Genomic DNA, 21989 nt, shown 5'->3' with positions numbered 1-21989 from the left:
TTAGGAATTTAAATTATTAACTAGTTGGCGTAGAATACGAAAATAGATTTGAGATCCGCTTCAAAAACTTCGAACAGCTACTTTTTTCTTTTTTTTTTTACATAGAAGTCGCCAATTATCAAGGCCCAGAATCCACCCGAGAATAAGGGTTAAAGAGTGTACAGTAGTCAATCGGACAATATCATAGTAATCGTTAGTAGTAGAAATTCGGTAAATTGGATTACTTAAGAAGAACGGCTCATTAAGAACTTGTTTACGTTGGACTTGAAGATGACTATATTGTAGTCAGCTGGAAAGCAGGCAATCGGAAGACAGTTCCACAGGAGTGCAGTTCTAAGATAGAAACTTTATGGAATCTACGTTTAATTTAAGGCACAGATAAAGAGTAGGGGAAATTATTGATACGATTACACATTCTTTTAACCTTGTAACGATACCAACATTCATCTTTTATTCTAGTCACATCTCCCTATACTATCCACATTTAATATTCTTCTGGGGTCATCAGATCTAAGTCCTTCTTTAAGACTAACATTAATCAGCTTCTTGGCCTTTTGGCTGGGAGCAAAGTGTAGTATCTGTTCTGATACTACACTCCACTTTTTTCTGTTCTCGGCCAGTGACGGAGAAATCCTTCTAGACTTAAGGTGTTTTAGTTTTGTTCCTATCCAGAGAGTCCCTTTTTGGGGAGCTGGATTTTCCTCAGATTAAAAACCGATCCTGTTTCTAACTCTGCCCTCGTGGGGAGGTAAGTAAATAGGAACATTAGTCACCCATCATATCATATTTCCATCCCATGCAACACATATTCTAAACCCTCACTGGGCAGGTTTCACTTTCATGTATCATCAAATTGCATACACACATCTTATAAACTCTTCCCTTTGTTGACAGTGGTAACGCTCTGCTGGTTAATAATGACAAATTCCCGGAATTTACTCCGTCCACTTCAAACTCTTGCAATCGCACGTGCAAGTGCTCTCCATTGTGCTGTGATGGTATAACCAAGATAACAAAACTTCTGGACAATCTCAATAACATAATTCTTTACTCTGCATGTGTATATAAACATCGATTGTCAAACCATATAAGTGAGGGTTATCCTTCAAATTTCTCCTCTTAACGTTCACAGGCAACAGGAGTTAGAGCAAATACGCTTAAAAAAAGTGGGCTCCCTCTATCATTCTAGAAAACTACTCACACCTGAAAGTATCCCATATCTCTACAAAGCCACAGTATAACAAGAAAAGAGTCTTAAATACAATAGGTCCCACACTATCAGCTAAGTTCCAACCTCTGCCCCATCGCTGCAATGGTGCATCTCTGTTCCTGTTTTACAAGTACTTTCATTGAATGTGTCCTAATGAAATCACAGAATCTGTGCCCTATCGATGTACATACTCTTAATTAACCCGCAAAAGCAGCAAAACCCCACCCCTTTACTAGATGACAGCGTTATACTCTAATAGCTTCTTTCCTGAGACGACTAGACTTTGGAATTTACTTCTGTCATATAATATGTCGACCATAGACGGACTGACAGTTGTAGCCAGTGCAATATATATAGAATTAGAAATTGGAGCTCATTGTTTTTTAGATTAGAAGCTATTAACACAGGCATGGTTGTTTGTTTATAAAAAAAAAAAAGTGCCATAACAAAATTAGAGAGACGGGACAAACAGACAAAACAATCGTTGACATGGCATGATGTGGATCGCCACGTTACAGAATGATTTGTAGTACACGACCCTGGGACAATCTGTTTCGGGGAGTCAGAGACAGACTTTTTCTGCTCTGCTCTCTCTGCACCAGTATATATAGAATTGGTATTTTTTCTATTTCATATTATTCACCTAGGGCAGTGGTTCTCAACCTTTTTTTATTCATGAACCCCTTTTCCCTTCTTTTTATCTTGGTGGGCCCCTTCATAACTATTGGTCACAAGACAATCTTCTATTTTTCACTCATATAAATTTTGAGGTTTTAATAATCAAAGAAATATTATATAATCAAGCTTTATTTTTAAATGAAAACTAATTTAATGCAAATAAAGTATTCTACAACAACTATAATAATGATAAGTTTTGTTATATTTTGCCTGTGGACCCACAGAAATATTCCATGGACCCCTAGGGTCCATGTGGACCCAGGTTGATAATCCCTGATCTAGAGCAATGTGAGTCAAGAAAATACAAATTTTATGTGCATTTGTTTGGCCATTTTTTTTTACTTTTAGTTGGACATGCGTACATGCAAACGTATACAGAAATAACTGCCCTCCCTCTTCTTTTTTACTGAGGGGGGTCACTGCTTATCAAGGCGTATGGGGGCAGTCTGGGATAAGGGTTAATAAGTGATAGGTAGTTGACGAAACAATATGATCAGTAATGGTGGAACATGGGTAGGGCTAGATTATTTAAATTAGAGAGATGGGTCGAACAAGCTGAGCAATCGTTGATATGGCATGATGTGGATCGTCACATCACAAAACGATTTATGCAATGCGATTTTTAGGAAACATTGATATGAGTTACAAAGAGTCTGTTTCAGGGGTCAGAGAGAGAGAGCAGATGAAAAAAATGTCCGTCTCTGATTCCTCGAGTATATGGATCGGCAGACTTCTCGTGAAGATGACAATATAAAAATAAATGGCAGCTAAAACTATAGCAAAATAGAGACCTCTCACACTCCGTCTAAGGATGAGAAATGATGACGTAATGTCGACTATGGTTACTGAATAAAACCCATTTTTCTAGAAAGCAATGAGATTTGCATCTGTTGCTATGCATTGAGAAAGTTTTTATTTGAGATGCAATGAACAGTGGGACATAAGCAAATCGGGACACGACTAAAGGCAACAAGAGCAGAATATAAAAGCTACGTTCTGTTTCGTTTTTTATAAATCCCCCAGAATGATTTATTTGCCGTAATTGAGAACCTTGACAATGCGACACTCCATATTGCCTGCTTTCCTGACTTACTAGCAGAGACGTTTAGATGTACTGTGGACAGACATCTTGCTGCTCAACTCCCTTATTAGACATTATTCCAAATAGTAGTTCCTTAAGCTCAAGTGGCAATATGTCTTGTTTGGGGTAAAAAAAAAAAAATTTAAAAAAACATGACATTCGTTAGCTTCTATATAATATCTGTGTTCATCTTTTAATAAATAGGAAATGAATATGTTGCTTTGGAAACATGCATTCGAAATTTAGGTTTTATTAAGGCTTAAGCTCGTTCATCCGTCCAGAAAAGAAGTTAATTGACAGTTCCGTTCGATTTTTGTCTTGCATGTTTCCCTTAAATATCATTTCCGCCAGGACCTAAACGAGCTACTCATCACACGCTGCCTCCCTTTTGTGTAAAGAATTCTATTTGACAAATATTTTAATTAATAAATCGCTAGTCTTCAAGAATAATAGACATTTGGATGATTTTCCGATTTAAAAATAAAACGTTGGACATCAAATTTGAATGAATAACTTAATTAATTTTTCTACAAGAGTCCCCGAAAGGAATTATTTCCTGAAAGACACGAAACCCCTCCCTCTTTCCGCTCAATAAAATTCTTTGAATCCACGAACCATAACTATTACTGCTAGTTTATCATTTTCGCATGCAATAATATTACGACGAAATCTATTCCGCTTGTTTCGATGTCATACGGATCCCCGAAAAAGTTGTACTGTTTTTTTACATTTTTTTTTATAAAGGAACCACCACTTATCAAGGCCTGGAGACCACTCGAGGATAAGGCTTAATGAATGTAATGTGGTGGTGTAGTAATCATTTATGGTGTAAATTGGGTAGAATTTGATTATTTATGAGGACGGCTTAACAAGAACTTATTTACATTAGATTTGAAGGCTACCATGTTGTATTAAACCAGGAAGCATGCCAGCGGAACAGGGTTCCAAAAGCGGGCAATTCTGGGAAAGAAGCTTAGTTCATAAAATCTGTGTTTACGTTTAGGTGCAGATAGAGAGTAGGGAAATCATATATAGTGGTTGTAGCTAGTCGAGTATTTTTTGTGAAAGTTTCACAAGGGGGAGCATAGATTAGAGTTCAGTCGTGCACTTAAGAAAATATGGTCCTTCTTCGTTTTTGTAACTAAATTCGAAAATTTAAATATTGAACTTCGAGTGGAACCAATGGTATCTACTGAATTGTTATATCGCAGTAATGAAAATATCCAAAAATGATGAAAAACGATAAAGGTAGAAATTCATTATTAAAGAAAATAGTTTTCAAAGAAATTAGCAATTTTAGCTTACATAATAGGTTCTTCGTTTCCCTTGTGTCGCACGTCACACATGCCAAAACAAACATCGTTGAAAAATAGAAATACTGGTTTTATGTAATACTAGCTGGGGTGCCCGGCGTTGCCCAGGTGTTTGGAGGTGTGTGTTGAGCAAAAAAAAAAAAGAGTGGTAGTAGACAGGCAGGCTCGAACCCGTACCGCTAAGGAGGAAAAGAACATTTAAAAAAACGTGACATCTTTGCCGTTGCGTCCATCGCCAAGCTAGAAGTGGCGAAGGTTTAAATTAAGTCTAATCAATCCAAAAGAGGGGATGACCCTCGAAAATATCGGCGAAAAAGCGACCCTTCCTTGTAGAAAAGTGGCAAATTGAGGGTGAAGGAATTAATGTTTTTAACCAGTTTTTCGATATTTGTCGTCTGAAAAACGATACCAATCTCGTGAAAATCCGTCTCCTCTGTCGAAAGTTTTAGGCATACATACAAACATACATACATTCAAACAGACAGGTGAGATTTATATTATAGATTTCAGAAATATGTAACTAATTGTGACATGACAATTATGTAGATAACATTGTTTACTTTTGAAACTGACGTAAAAATGTAATTAATTATTATTTTTTAATGAAAATTCAATTTTCGGCTGCCGGATTTCGATAAACTAACAAAGAAAAACCGAAAAAAGTTTTTTTTTTGCATTTTAAGGAGCGCTACTAAACAACATATTTTTTTTATTTACTTCATAAAAGAGTAACAACTTTGTTTTAGTTTTTATTTTCAAGTTCAACACTTATCAAGGCCAAAAAGCAGTCTAGGATAAGATAATTAGTAAAATCGATATGAATGCCAGCCGAAAATTTATGATTATCAGATAAAGAATGAAGAACACTATGAGAGTACTGATACTGTGCAATGGTATGAACTGCTTTTAGTTATTTTTGAGTCGATACATGATAGGAATTTGGATTTGAAAATGACCAAGTTGTAACCAGCAGGGAAGCAGTCACAAAGTAATGTGTTCCATAGGTGTGAATCTTTTGCAAATAAGCTCTGTCCAGAGAAAACAAATCAAATAATGTCTTAAGGAAAAAACTGCTTCTGGAGTGGTGTTGTTCAGAGCACCAGCTTCTTGCTTTGAAAGAGTATGGAATTATTGATGACAAATAAAACATTACTACCCCCCCCAGAGATAAAAAAAAAAGAAAGGGCGGACCTGAACGAGAATCACCCCACTATAATTTTTATAGTATCTTTTAGTATGTAGTATAGTTTTAAAGGTTGGGGTTATTTATTCTGAAAGCCGTTCTTAACAGGGGAGGCTGGAGGTGTTTATACATTGATGGTTTAAGTCGTAAAAATACAAACTGCAGAATACCGCTTAAGATTATAGGGGGGGCGGATTGATTCTCGTTCAGGTCTGTCAAAGAAATCTGATACCTCCATTCAGTTTCAAAAGACAAAGGATACTCCCTGTAGGGGCAGCTGCTCATGTAATTGTGAGGCAAGAACCGATGTGTCGACAGAATTATGCCGCCGAAAGAAGTTCTCCTTTTTAGTTTATATGGTCCATTGCCTTTTATTTGTGTCTGAGTTATACATTTGGAGGAATGCAGCTGACAGTAAATCATTCGATACACAAAAAGCCCAGTAGAATTACTAGTAGCTTAAGAGAGGGTAACCAGTTTGTATGCAATGTAAACGACGACACGCGCAGAAGAGGACAAAGAAGAATACCACGAAAACAGCATTGATTTCGTAATATCGCTATTTATATTCATAAGATCATTTGCAAATTCTTAAAGTTCGACACAAAGTATAGTGTTGCGTGACAGACAATACTGGGAAATATCAAATCCGGGCAAAACCAGATGTAAATGAAATTGATGGTGATGATGTCAACCTGCATTCCAATCGAAGAATCGAGATCATGAAACGACGAAAGAAATATTTAACTCTTAATTGGAATTGCTAAAAGTATTTTAAATCGAGGACCAAAATAAAAGAACAATTAAATTCCGATCAAGCCCCCTCGTCGATTGAAAAGTGTTCCGTTTGAATCTCTCAGTTTCCGGGCTCCTTATTTCATACTTCATCCGAAACTTAAAGTTGGAGAATATTTATTAATAGATGTCTAATACCGATTGTGAAAATTTTATAAAAATCAGAAGTATCTGAATTTTTACAAAGGGCTTGAACAATCTCTTTACTCTCTTTGCATAAGCTAAATATAACACACATATCGACCCCCTTACACCTAGCATCTGTATTCTAAAATTTTTAATTAACTCGTTTAGGTTTGAATAAAAATATTTAAAACATAAATATATTTAACGTTATAAAGCTAAATATGTTGCATAGATGACGGACAATGCCGGAAAATATCAGAACTGGGTAAACCCAGCTGTAAATCAGATCGCGTGCAATGACGTCAAACGTACATTAAGATCAAAGAATTGATATCAGGAAACAATGAGAGAAAATATTTGACTCTGAATTGAAATTGCTAAAAGTATTTCAAAGCGAAGATCAAAATAGGAGAACAATTAAATTTCAATCAAGGAATGCAGGGCAATATAAATATAAAAAAAACAAAGTGAAAATAAAGACAGAGAGAAAATAACGAAGCCAGTGACACATTTCTGCTGTCGTCCAGTTGCTCCCCTCTATACTGACCCAAACTCTTTCCCCTTTCAAATTATCATCTTGTAAAATAAATAAAACTTTGTTGATTTTACAAGTTGTTGTTGATCACAAAATCTACAGTCGTTAGAGTGTATACAGTTTGTAAAAGTGCGTTTATAAAATATATAGACGAAATATACCACTTAGATACGCAGAAAATATCTCTGCAAATTAGTGGGTGGAAATTCTGTTCACAATCATGCGGTCAAGCGTTCGAGGGTTTAAGTTGAAACAAAAAAAATAAAGGCAGAGATTAACTGATAGACTGACGTACAAAATAACTAAATCGAAATTAAATTGAAAGATGAAAGTTTGGTTGTTTTGTTTTACGGCATATCAACTGTTTTGGGGTTATTTAATAGCGACTAATAATTTCGTAAAAAAGTTTTTATGCTTCAAGTTCGGATCTCCTGTAGCAGATGCTTCCCTCGTTTTTACTTTCGCTTTTCTCGCTTATATGCCCCTATTCCGAATGTTTTAGCAACAGGCAGATATAAGTAGATTTTTTTTTCTAGCAAAACTTTCATTAACAATTTTTTTAATGTTAGCATATTTAAACTGATATAAATTACTGCACAATAAAATAATCGAATTAACGCAAAAATCGTTTTGTCTATTTCAAATTATTTAAACATATAAAATTTCTATTTTTTACTTTATTACTAAATTTAAAAAGTTATTCTTTATAGTACTAGCAGTTCAGCCCGGATTTGCTTGTGCGCTATGTTCTGTTCATAATTTTATGCGCATACGCATGTCCAGGTAACCTACATCTAAAATTTCAAGTGTTTAGACCCAAAATTGGAGGAGGAGTTTGGTAGAGTTTGCAAAGGTCAACCTTTTGAATTCTGACCTCTTTGCAGCAAAACTTTTGCCCCAAAACTGATTAAAAAGCTTGCTGCATGTCTGAATACCTTTTATGTAAAATTCAAATGTTTTGACCCCAAATTGGCAGAGTAGTTTGCTAGAGACCGCAAAGGTCAAATCTTTTAAACTTTGACCCCTTGGCAGCCAAATGTTCGGCCAAAAACCGATTAAAACGCTTGCAGTATGCCTGAATACACTTTATGTAAAATTTCAAAGATTTAGACAAAAAATTGACCGAGTAATTTGGTAGAGACCGCAGAGGTCATTTTTTTTAAATTTTGACCCAAATTTTAACTCCTTAACATTTATTGTTTTGGGCGCAAATAAAATTAAAAGTTGGATCCATGTCCAAGTAACCTGCATCTAAAACTTCAAGTGTTTAGACTCAAAATTGGTGGAGGAGTTTGGTAGAGTTTTCAAAGCTCAAATCGTTAAACTTTGACCCCTTGACAGCCAAATTTCTACACGAAAACTGATTACAAAAATCTCAATACTCCTTATGTAAAATCTCGAGTCTTTAGACTGAAAATTGATAGAGTAGTTTGGTAGGGAAATGTACACACACACACAGACAATTTCACTTTTATAGATATATAGATGTTCAAGTTAAATTCAGTTTTTACGATATTTTCGTTTATTGAATTGTTAGTTAATTTGCTAGAATAAAATTAATTAAAATTTAATAATCAAGTAAAAATTGGAATTTTTACTTGATTAAATAATTCGAAATCAAAAGATTTTTGTTTTAATTTAATTTTTATTGTGCAATAATTTATATCAGTTTGAAATAAGTTAAACTTAAAAAAAAACAAAAAAAACATTGTTAATGACCGTTTTGGTAGAAATAAAAATGGATGTCAGCTCGCCGCTATAAATTCGGAATAGGGTTATGTGAGCGAGAAAAGTGAAAGTAAAAACCATCTGCTACAGGAGATCCTCAAGTTCTTTAAATCTTCAAATATTTATTCATGGTGTTTAGTTTGGTTGTTTTGTGCCATGTCAAGCCTTTCGAGTTATTTACTGCTGAATCCAGTAATTTTGGAAAAAATGTTTTTGCGCTTCAACTTCTTTACATCTTGGAATATTAATTCGCAGTGTTTAGTTTGGTTGTTTTATAGAGAAAAAATATTGTGTTTTTTTTATGACTTTGCAGAGCAAGATTGAGTTTTGAAGAGGAAAAGGAAAAAAAACAGTAACATTAATCTTTGGGGCATTGAAGTTTGGAAGCCGATGTCTTCAAACAGCCTGATCCAGTAGCACAATTTTTATGAGAATTCAACCTTTGTCCATTCCAATCTATATATTTATAAAAATGAGAATACGCGCGCGAGTGTGTGTGTGTGTGTATGTGTGTGTGTGTGTGTGTGTGGACAACTCTCAACCTATATACTCAAAGAATTTTGTATCTCCACACTTGAAATTTGGTTTATAGGATATTCAGACATATAGAAATCTATTTAACCCATTTTCATCCTGTAGAAAAGGGCTGCAAAGTGGTCCAAACTGACAAATTCGTACGTGGGAGTGGTCAGATTTTTATCTGTTTGCTAAATGTTTCACGAATGCGCATGGGTGGATAGTTCACATTAGAGATTACGTATTTTAAGAATAAGTAGTTTGAAAACACCTTTTAAAGTGCGTGTCACGCTGGTCTAATGGTTATCGTACTGGACTCACTGCTGTAAATTTGGGTTTCGATCTCAGATTCAGTATTTTTTTTTCTTTTTTACTTACAAGAAGTGAATGGATTAAAAAAAAACATAATACTCGCATGCATATGTCTGTTTTTGTATGAATTAAAATATCATATTTATACGAATTTTCCGACCGGGCAACACCGGGAGGCTTTCTAGTTGAACAATAAACTCATCAAGGTTCTGTCTTGTTTGCAAAAATCTGCTTCTTCTAGCGATGATTAACTCTTTCTTTCATCTGATATTCCTTTTTTATTTTCTCATCCATTTCTTCAGAAATTAGCTCATCAAAATCTTTGAAACATTCTGGGTTGCTTCACACCCAGCTGTTGCGATGGAACTCTATTATATTATGGCAGTGCAATGTCGGATGTCCCGGGTAGAGAGGTGAGTGACCGACATTTTGAACTGGTGACAATGTTATGGAAATAACAAAGTGTTTTGATAACGGAAGAATGGTTGGAAAGACGACTTAAATTTAATGAAGAATGTTCAATAAAATAGGATTGAAATGTTTGGTTTTAATAAAAAAAAAAGATACGTGACAAAAGACCAGGCAGGGATCTTTGCTTACGTAGGTACATAACGTAACGAGTTTAGAGACACTTTCGAAAGTTAGTTAATTTTCAGTCATCCAAGAGAGGCAGTCGACTAACGGGATAACACCCAGCAGGGGCAAGGTCGATAATTAATATGTAGACAGGACTGTATCAGCGTTCAACCTTTCCAAGATGGAAACAACTTTCTGGAATAAATGTTGCTGAAAAGAAACTTGAGATCTGTTGTTCGTGGTAGAATTTTAGTTGCAGCTTTCTGTCCAACAAGATTAAAGATGGGCAAAATGTGTTCTCTAATTAGACAAATGTTGTAACCCCATAAAATGGTATTCGTCCTTTTTGTTGAAGGTATGTCTTCCTTTTGTCTGGCAAGAGACAAAGATGTTTATTCCGTCTCTTATTTGTCGTTATATGTGAACATACACCAGATAAGTTTTTTTGTGACATTTTGAAAACTAGGTGATCACACCTAATTACTTAGATGAAGAACAGACATATTCAATAAGACACTCGTTGCATACACGTATATACATGTAGAGAATATACACACAACGCCACGGGAATATAACAATACGTCAGTAATTTCATTTTTCCCCCTTTTGCTTTGATTATTTTTAATTTTTTTCACTCTGACTTGCTCCCCAAAAGCATTTCTACGTAGTCGGGGTGGTCTAGTGTGTTCATGCGACGCTTTTTTTTTAAAGTAATCATCTTCTTAAGTTCACTGTAATCCCGAAACTTGATACATAATTCCTAGTTGCCAACTTATTTCTTTTCCTCCTTCCCAGTATTCTCCTGACTCAGTGAGGGTATAGCACACGTGGTATGGCGCAGTTCTATCCCAGTTTTCCTTGGTGGTAGACGTCGTTTTGTCCTTCTGGGGTGCCCAGTTACCCCAGCGGACTAACGTAGTTATGATTTTATGATTTATTTATATTTTTTTTAATTTTTCCAGTGGGAATGAAAATTTGTAGATATAAGCGCATATTATGTATCATTAAGCTATTCTGTAATATTTAATATAAAATTGATATGTTTTAGTATTTACTTTATCATAAGTTTTGATGAGATTATTATATTATTTACAATGCATTACTCTTGAAATCTTGTAATTATGAGCTTAGCTAATGTAATATCTTAATTTTTCCTTAGTTTTATAATTTACTAGACTACCCGTGACCCGTTGGGTCAGTATGTTATATTAGCTATGGAATTCATGTATGAGCGTGACACTTGTGACGTAAAGAAAATAGTTTTTTTTACGTAACAGAAACATTTCTATGAAAGTATATTAAGATGAAAAAAGAATATAGATAATTTTCTATGAGTCGTTCTGTTTATTATAATTGATTATTTTGGAAAAAAAAAATACAGTTACTGAATTATAAGTGGTTGGCCATACTTATAGGTAAATGTGCACTAAACAGATACCATAATGCTTATTATTGTCAAATTCAAATTTTGATATATCTGATTTCTTTTTTTTACATCGTTCATTTTTGTATTACGTTTAAGTTATTTTAAACCCCACTCTTTCCATGTTAAATAATAATTTCGAAATAATAACGTTAATATTTCAGCGTCCCAATTGTTCTTTTGTTTTTTGTTTATTTTAAACCCCCACTCTCCCCATCGTAAATAATAATTCCGAAATAATAACGTTAATATTTCAGCGTCCCAATTGATCTCTTGTTTTTTTTTTCACGTTTAAATTATCCAAATAAACAATTGTTAATACAATCCGCTTTTTTACATCGTTCATTTCTGTATTACGTTTAAATTATTTTAAACCCCACTCTTACGATGTTAAATAATAATTTCGAAATAATAATGTTAATATTTCAGTGCGCAGGTCATGCGCGCATGCGCAACCGGATGTCGTAAACCGGAAAGTGGGTTACATACATCGTTACAAGGTCATTTGAGTTTTATAATTATATAGATTTTATTGTATTATTTTATATTAATATTAACAAGCTACAAGTGATTCAAACTGTTCAACAGAGATAGTAGATATATCCTTTACAAGCAGGATAACTATATTTTACAAAATGATAACAATATAAAGATTGTGGTATTGGGGTGTATAAACACCCCATGGGACTAACCATCTTTGGAACACCCAAGTGAGTAACGCAGGGTTAATACAACACATCATTTATCATTTTAAATCTTATAATGTTGTCCAGCACTCAACTGACAAACGATCTTTTATATTGTGTTTTATCCTTAAGTGGCTTTTGGTCTTGATAGATGATAAAGAGAAAAAAAAAACAAGGAAAAAAGGGACTTACTTTTAATTTGAACTGGACTCCATTTTCGAAATTCTCCTTTGTATTTCATTTTATTAAAACTGGAACACTGTTCCTCTCGGAATGTGGGCGCATCAGCTTCACATGACTATCGACGAAAAATAAAAAAAATGGGAATACAAATAAAGATGAAACATAGTAATTTCAATCCAAGTATACAATATATACAAGGTCCGCGATAACTAACTATATTATTTTATTGGAACATAATAAAAGTAATAAAGAGTTCTGTACAGATTTCTGTGTTTGATAGAAAAAAATCCAAGTTTGGCAGAAGGATTCCCGGGTTTGATAAGATTGAATACATCTGAAGAAAGTCGGCGATTACCTCGGCCGAGATGCTGTAAAATATAACATGGAAGAAATTATGTTTCAGAATTTTTTAGAAGAGGATGGATAATTTGGATTATCTGGATTATTCGAACTACTGTTCCCATCGTGAATGTTATTTTTTACAACGTTCTTGTCGATGTAACCCCCGACATTTTTCAGAGGTATCGTATCAAACTCTGGAAGCTTTATGTCGAACTCGGGAATCTGTATGGAATTTCAAACGAAACCCTTTATTTAATCCTCATGGGTAGTTGCATGTTCTTGTTCTGTCAGCCATGATTAGGTACAAGTTTCTAGTAATTCGCAGTTGTACCTTGAGTGTCGCTTGCACTGACGATTGAAACTTCAACTTCCAGTAGAAAGTAAAATTTGAATTGTAAGTTACAAAGTACTTTATCCTCTACTCTGCAGGTCCTTGTAGACGATTCTAATACGAGTTTTAGGAGCGTTAAAGCTGTTTTTGTTTTTCGGTGCACATTCTTACTTAGCACTATAAATCACTATTGCTACATTATACAAGGTGTCGCAATAAAATGTATACACTCTTTAAATGACCATAGAACCAACATTTATTATAAGAAAGTAAAGTTTTATACATCAAATTACTGTGAACAAATATAGAAACCAAGTAATTATCGAAAGTGTTCAAATTATTGGCAATTGTGGTCCATGACCAGCTAGAACGCTCACTGATTAAATCGAAAACGTTTCTAATCAGTTCAATTAGTATGTTGACACATCTTCTTTCAATGGTTGTTTTCAATTCATTCATTGTAGCTCGTTTTCTGATGTGAACCCTATTTTTAACATGCCCCCACCTACCCAACTCCGCCCCCAAAAAAATCCATATGGGGGGGGGACTCAAATCCGGTAGGCATCGACAGTACTCGATACTTCCTCTTCGTCCTAACTATCTGTTTCGCAGGTGACTATCAAGATATGCTCTTATGTCATGATGATAGTGGCGAAGTGCTCCATCCTGCTGAAAGTACCATTCTTTATTCCTAAGCATCTCTTGGGAACGTGGTATAGCGTATTCATGTAGCAAGTTAAGATAATTTAGAGAGTGTATACATTTATTGATTTTTTTTCATAAGATTGTATTTCGGTCTCGATTCAAGCTGATGCACTCAAGTCATATGGATATATATATATATATATATATATATATATACATAATTTTAAATCACAATTTTATAATATATAAAAATCTTTAGAACTCTATAATAATAATAATGATAATAATAATATATACTAAATCTGCAAAAATAGAAATATCATATTTAAGCGTACTTTACAACCAAGCCGGGCCTTCCTGTTAGTTCAAATAGATACTTTTGCAGATTTAACAAAAGAGCTACAATAATACCAAAGCATCTTCATTTACGCTGAACATCTACAGAATGCCAACATCAATATATTACATATGAATGAGTCCGCTGTGGAATTTCCACAGGTCCCGCTCGTTATTATTATCAATATGCTCTTTGATAGATTTTTTTTTCACCATTATTGGTATAGAATTTCTTTCTGGTTTTCTGTGGACATTACCAAGAGAAAGATGCATCCTATTCCAAGTCTTTGTCATTTTTCGCAGATAATATGCTCTCAAATCACGATATTATGAAATGACATTTAAAAGAGAATTAAAAAAAAAAAGAAAACATTTTTTATGAAAATAATAATAGAAGCAAAACCTTGTCAAAGAATGGCAAGGAAGCACCAGATTTCGTTGAAATTTATTCAATTTTCGCGTAGTCTTCGTTAAACAACCTCCGCCTTCGTTAAAGAAAAGAAGAAAACAATCTATGAAATGATGGTTTAAAAGTTTTTTTTATAACTTCACATTGCATTGGATTGCTTTTAAAAATCAGATGAAAATTTCTCTCCTTTTTTTTTTTTTAGCAAAAAACATTTGCACTCGAGATTATTTTCTTGAGAAACTCATGCTGAAAGACGAGGATTGGAATTTTGTAAAGAAAGAATAAAATGGAAAAAATCATCTCAAGAGAGTGATTGAAAAGGTTCCTTATTTTCACTGAACCAAACAAACAAAAAAATAACATCAGAAAAAAAAAATGATATTTTCTCCTTTTCGGCCAAAGTTAAAAAGTTTCAGTTATCGGCATCCTTTTTGATTTTAGAATGGTGCTATGTTTTTGGAAAACCACACCCCAGCCAGATTCTTTGTTTCAATGTCTTGTGATCAATGAAGAAAATCAGATAATGCCCTAAATAAATGAATTGGGTGACCTGTTTGATTGGTTTACTGCGAATAGTTATGTTTCCGTTAAACTGTGATTTAGCTGTAGACCTACATTTTGTTTTCTCTAGGTTTATTTCTAATCCTATCTCCTGGGCATTCTTTGCTAATACATAAACAAATCTTGAAGTTTATGTGTGCATTCATTCATCGGCATAGGAGACTTTGGACAGGATTCGTCCATCGATAGAAAAACCGATTTGGCAAGTCTCTTCTGTCGTAATATGGCAACTTAGTTCTCATACACACAAACCGATGATCTTAACGAAAACACGATTATCGTCCTTCTACTCTAGTAATAAGATGCCTTACGATCAGGGGACGATACAATCTTGTAGAGGACAGGGTCGCCTGCTAATGTAATTAAGAGTGTTGGGAATCAGGAAAATCGACAAATCTGGGGGTATCGAAATCGGTATCGAAAAAATTGGTGCCTATTTTCCGATGCCAAAAACGATTCTTTTAATGCCTTTTTTTTATTTCATTTTTTTTAAAGTAAAATCTTCCATTGTTGGTAATAATGATAAAATAATAAATATTTATTGATTTTAAACTACCAGTAAAGCTAACATCTATAGCTCATGCCCCTCATAAGTGTAATTTTACGTTTATGAAAATATTTGCACATTTAATGTGATTTGGGGGGGGGTACAGAAGTCGGGGAAATAACAACTTTATAGTTAAAGAACCGGAATCGGAATTGGTTATTGTATCGGAATCGGGAAAAATATTGGAATCGTTCCATCATTAATAATTGCCGATCCCATCCTCTGTTGTTAGGTAAGAAAAGAAGCAAAGGTTGCGTAATGATGACACGAAGTATGATGATATACGATAAAAACATTAGTAATATTTTTTACATAGGCATCAAGGCCACTCGAGGATAAGGGTTAAAGAGTGTATAGTAGTCAATTGGACAATATAGTAATTGTCAGTAATAGAAATTCATTACATTTGTTAACTTAAGAGAAAGGGCTTATCAAGAACTTGTTTACATTGGACTTGAAGACAACGATATTGTAGTCAACTGGAAAGCAGGAAAATGGAAGACAGTTCCACAGGCACACAGCTCTAATAAAGAAGCTTTGTTCATGGAATCTACGTTTAGATTTGGGCACAGATAAAGAGTGGGGGAAATTATTGTTATTGTTTTCAGCAAGACGGGTGTTTCTTGTGAAAGTTTGGCGAGGGGGGGACCACAGATTGAAGCATAGATTTACAGCAGATACAAGATTAATAGTAAGAGATAGTAAGATTTCAGTGAGAAGAAATTAAAAGTGCGTTGAAGAATTTGACTAGCCTGAGTACCCGGTGTTGCCCAGATGTTTGGAGAAGTATGTTGAACAAAAAATAAAGTGGTAGGAAGCAAGCAGGCTCGGACCCGTGACGCGAAGGCAGAAAAGAAAGCGAAAGAAAATGTGACGTCTTACCGCTACTCCACGACGCGACCGTAAGTTTGGAACGTTAAAATTCAACCGATACGATGACTTGCAAAAAGTGCTCGCAAAAAATCGACCCCTCCTTGTAAAAAACTGCCCGGTTGAAGGAAGTAATGTTTTTGACCAATTTTTTTTATATTTGTCGTCCGAGACATCAGGCTTCAAAATGATATCGATCTTGTGAAAATCCGTCACCTCTGTCGAAAATTTTAGGCAGACATATAAACATACACACATACATACATACATACATTTAAGCAGGCAGGTGTGATTTATATTATAGATAAGAGATCGACGGCGAGGGCAGGGAGTGGACTGGCGATGCCAGACTGGAGAGCGTCTATCGTCACATCTTCACTTGTTGAGAGTTCCAGCGAAAAGAGAATGAATGATACAAAAACGGAAGTGAACGTAGCTGTATCGCCCCCTGGTGGCAAGGCATGTTGTTACCAGAGTTGAAGGGCGATAATTGTGTTTACTTTAAGGTCATCCGTTTGTGTTTATGAGTTCGCTTGTGTGGAGAACTCAGTCTCCATAGTAAGCATAACGGCTAGTGCAACACAGAACAGGATTGCGGAAAGCCTATCTCCTTATCTGTTTTGATGTTTACGGTGCGGCTAAAACCACAGTCAGTTTTTCTTTTTTTATATAAAAGCCTGTGTAAAGTCGTAAACGTGATTTTAGAAGATTAATGTACTTAACAGGGTGCCGATAATTGTTAAAGTAAAAGTTTACTAAATTTATGTCCTTCCAGTAGTTTTATATGGCTTTGATTGTATCACATGGACTAAACAACTAGCCAATCGCATTGAGATGTTTCAAAATCACGTGATGCATTTTATTACGGGGTATCGCATGATTGTATATATATATATATATATATATATATATATATATATATATATTCGAGAGAGCAAGTTGATGCAGTGATTGCAGGTTATTAAATGACTTACTGACTAAATAGTTTTCTAACGGATGATAAAAAATTAAATAAATTTTTGTTTGTTTCGTTTTAAAGATGAAAAACTTCGAAGTCTATATATCTCCCCCTTCCGTCAAACTACTTCCCTGCCCCCTCTATTTGCTAAAATCAAAAGTAAAACATTTAAACGTTTTGGCCATGTCAAACGACCAACCACTGGCCCGTCAAAGTTATGCTTTGACACTATGTGAGAAAGCAAAAGAGGCCGATGAGAGAAATGTTTTTGATTGGGCATGTCTCAACAGTTAGGCGTCCATCAACAAACTTGCAATGGATCGGAAGGAATGGCGCAAAAATAAGTCTGCACTTTGTTGCAATATGCTTTAGGATGGTCTACCTTCTTACTGGCCCTGTCGGTGGGGCATTAGAATACGCCGACTGCCCCCCCCTGCATAGGGTAAAAGTCCCTCAATGGGGGTCCTGGATATGACCTTAAACTATATCCAGTGGTGAGGTCCCAGCTTGTGGGCTTTGGGGAGTGTGGAGCCACCCTTTAATTACCATTGCTCCTAGGTCCACTCTGACCCGGAGAGGTAGTACCTGTTAGGGTCCCAACTATGGGTTGAATAGAAACCGACGTGAAAACAACAAATATATTCTATTACAAAAATTTTTCGTCAAAATATTTGGATTCGGTTTTAAATAACCCGAAAAGGGTTGATATGCCGTAAAACAAAAACAACCAACCAACCTTCTTACTGTTTTGTGAAACTGTTTTTATACTGCTTCGAACATATTCGGTTTGTTAAAAAAACAATGAACTATTCATATTATACCTGCTGTGTCTATTAGCTGTTGTTTGAAATGTAGTACAGTATTTTAAAACTTTTATACGCACCATTAGCTTAAAAGGTACACCTGAGTTATCATTTTTTTTTAATTGTTTAATTTCGAAAGAGTTTTCGATGGATAGTCATCTTCATTTCTTTTATATCTTCATGGATATGAAAAAGAGTTTTCAGTGGGTAGCTAATCTGTATAGGTCTTGAACTTAAACAGTTTGCAGACAAAGAGCAAAGATCTTTATTGTGTGGACGCAAAAACAAAATTGTGTGGAGGAATTCTAAAAGATCCAATAGTTTTATGGAGTGACTCCGATTTCTGATTGGTTGCTAGCAGAATGTGGCTCTTTTTGACTAGTCAGTTCTTATCGCCATTATCTATAAATAGAACCTTCCAATTTTCTTAGACCATACTCTCTAATTATAGAGGATGATTCTCCATGTTGTCTCAATTATTTGGTAACTGGGTAGAAGTACCAATCAGAATTCCGTTCTTGACAATCAGCTTGACAGGTGATGGGCCATTTACGTGTCCCACTATCTGTCAGACTGAGGTACACCACCCTTTTATGCCTTGCCATCTTGCTTTTGGGTGGAGTAAACTTCTCGCTTACTGCCTGGGGCGCCCCTCTGCTGGAGAATGCCGACAGGGCTATCTAGGCTAGAGTACTCCTCCTTTAGGAGCACTGGCTTACACACTCCGCCTTCTGACACTGTGTCACACCTTGCTGTGATGGGTAACAAGTAAATATCTACCCTCTAATTATATCAATTATATTGCCACATATTCGAGTTGCGAGTATTTAATCTTGTATTTCTTTCTTTTTTTTTTTTGCAATTGACATCAAGTGATTTCATATCTTGTCTGGAACGATTTTCATTTTGTAAAAATGGGTACTACAGCTAGTATCTGTTTATAATTTTATTTTTTCTGATTGTATGTTATGAAAAAATTCACATTTCACCTACACAATATGACATTCGATGAAAGTTGTTCAAAAGAACCACCAATTACAAAAAAAAAAAAAAGCCAAGAAGACAGAAGAACACTGGAAGTTTGTCGATGGCACCTGAAAGTAAACTAATCCTAGTTAAAAGCTTTCCTTAGCAAAATACAAGGGTCGTTCCAAAAGTAAAGTCTCCTGTTTTTTAACTCAAAAAGTTGAAGAGCTACAAAGATGTGAGTGATACCATTAAAATGAGCAACATCCTAGGCTCCTCAACAAAATTTTCTACATAGTCATCACCATTCTCGATGCACTTTTCCAAGGAATTCAATGGCGTATCTCTGCTTTTGGCATCCATCCATAACAGGAGTTGATTTCTAAGAGTCTCGCATCGTCTCATCTCTATATATGTAACAGAGAGATGAAACTTTCAGGTACTGAATGCATAAGTTCATTCATCATAACAATACAATTTACAATCCCCTCTGGTCAACTCCGGCGGCATAAAAATTGGAACGTATATATACACACACACACATATATATATATATACACACACATATATATATATATATATATATCCAAATTTAGGTATTTAAATTTTATGATTTGAAAAGGTTATTTTTTTTATTGTTGGAAAACAAAGAATACAATTCATTAAGTTTATTTCATTTGCTCTATCTTATATATTGAGCAATTTTATTCAGCTGGGATTGTCTTATATGAAATATATCTAATAATTTTATGTAAAACCGAAAATCACTGGATTTGTATACCAGTAGATATATTTCTTTTCATTATTCTGAAGTATATATATATATATATATATATGCCCATTTTTACTGCTTAGTTACACATGTTTTGGTTACCGAATCGTATCAACGACCCAGTAATTTCATCAGATTTTACAGAAACTGTAAAGTCTGATGAAGTTACTGGATCGTTTCTATGATTCAGTAAACGAAACATGTGTAGGTTGCGTTTGGTTTGGTTGTTTTTGTTTTACGGCATATCAACCCTTTTCAGGGTATTTAATGCTGAATCCAATGATTTTGACGAAAAATTTTTGTAATAGAATATTTTTTTTTCCGGTCGATTTCTATTTAACCCATAGAAGGGACCCTAACAGGTACTACCACTCCAGGTCAGAGTGGACCTGGGAGCAATGGCAATTAAAGGGTGGCTCCACACTCTCCAAAGCCTGCAAGCTGGGCCATCACCATCGGATATAGGTTAAGGTCATATCCAGGACCGAATCATGTGTAACTAAGCAGATAAAACGTTAATAATATATATATATATATATATATATATATATATATATATATATATTTGCTCTGCAATAGTATTGAACACTTTCTTCAGGTTTTTACTAATTACCATTTTTACTTAATACACACATATATATATATATATATATATATATATATATATATATATATATATATATATATATATATAAAGTGAAAGTGCCTGTGTGCGTGTCTGTGTGTCTGTGTACATTTCCCTACACAATAACTGTCAATATTAAGCCTACAGGTGCGAAATTTTATATACAGGGTACTGAGATTTGGGTTTAAGAACGTGAAATTTTAGATATAGATTCCGTGGACACGGATCTAACTTAATAACTTTATTTGAGCCCTAAACAATAAATTTGGAGGGGGCATAATAGGGGTCAAAGTTAAAAAAATTGACCGTTTTTTGTTTGTTTTTTTTGCTCAGCATACTCCTCAAAACACCCGGCCAACGCCGGGCACCCATGCTAGTATATCTATAAAAGTGAACGTGTCTGTGTGAGTATGTGTGTGTGTGTGTGTGTGTGTACATTTCCCTACGCAATAACTCTGTCAATTTTTAGTCTACAGATTCAAAATTTGATATACAGGGTACTGAGATTTGGGAAAATCTATGCAATCCATTTTCGGCCGAAAATTTGGCTATTAAGCGGTCAAAGTTCGACGATTTGACCTTTGAAAACTCTACCACACTCCTCCGACAATTTTGGGTCTAAACACTTGGCAGTTTGGATATAGGTTCCTTGGACATGGATCTACTTTAATAACTCTAGTCGAGCCCAAAACAATAAATTTTAAGGGATCATAATAGGGGTCAAAGTTTAAAAAATTGACCGTTGTTTTTGTTGTTTTGTTTTTTAATTTTTTTTGTTTTTTTGCTCGGCATACATCTCAAAACACCCGGGCAACGCCGGACACCCATGCTAGTATATCTAAATTTTTAGTAAATATAAATTTTAAGGGTACATAATATGGTTCAAATTAAAAAAAAATTGACCTCTGCGGTCTCTACCAAATTACTCAGACAATCTCTGGTCTAAACATTTGAAATTTTACATAAAGGGTATTCAGAGATAGGGCAGGATTTTTCATCGGTTTGGGTCGAAAATTTTTAGTTACCAATATATAAATGTATGCATGCATGTATGTATGTATGTATGTATGTATGTATGTATGTATGTTTGCATGTGTGCCTAAAACTTTCGACAGAGGCAACGGATTTTACCAAGATCAGTATCGTTTTAAAGTTCGACCTTTCATGCGACAAATATCGAAAACTTGGCTAAAAACATTAATATCTTCACCTTCAACTGGGCACTTTTCTACAGGGGGTCGTTTTTTCGCCGATATTTTTTAAAGTCATCCTCTCCTTCCGCTTGTCAAGCCTTAATTTAAACATAAGTCACTTCTGGTTTGGCGGTGGTCTAACCGCAAAGACGTAAGGTTTTTCCCCCGTTCTTTTCTTCCTTCGCAGTATGTGTTCGAGCCTGCCTTCCTACTACCACTTTTTTTCTTTTGCTCAACATACACATCCGAACACCCGGACAATACCGGACTGAAATGCTAGTATATC

The 21989-nt window shown here is 34.8% G+C and overlaps 1 protein-coding gene across 1 annotated transcript in view; it reads right to left on the bottom strand.

Moving 5' to 3' along the window:
- LOC145249495 (A disintegrin and metalloproteinase with thrombospondin motifs 6-like) overlaps positions 1-21989 on the bottom strand; it is a 733443-nt gene that overhangs the window by 278539 nt on the left and 432915 nt on the right. The window contains exon 13 of the mRNA XM_080111103.1: positions 12355-12460. Coding sequence (XP_079967229.1) covers positions 12355-12460 — 106 coding nt within the window. The remainder of the gene's footprint in view (positions 1-12354; positions 12461-21989) is intronic.

This window comes from Euprymna scolopes, chromosome 28, assembly GCF_053919585.1.
Source record: "Euprymna scolopes isolate OS-2025 chromosome 28, ASM5391958v1, whole genome shotgun sequence".
Lineage (NCBI taxonomy): Eukaryota > Metazoa > Mollusca > Cephalopoda > Sepiida > Sepiolidae > Euprymna > Euprymna scolopes.
Note: the sequence above shows the minus strand (reverse complement) of the source record. Positions and strands in the feature narration are given on the sequence as shown.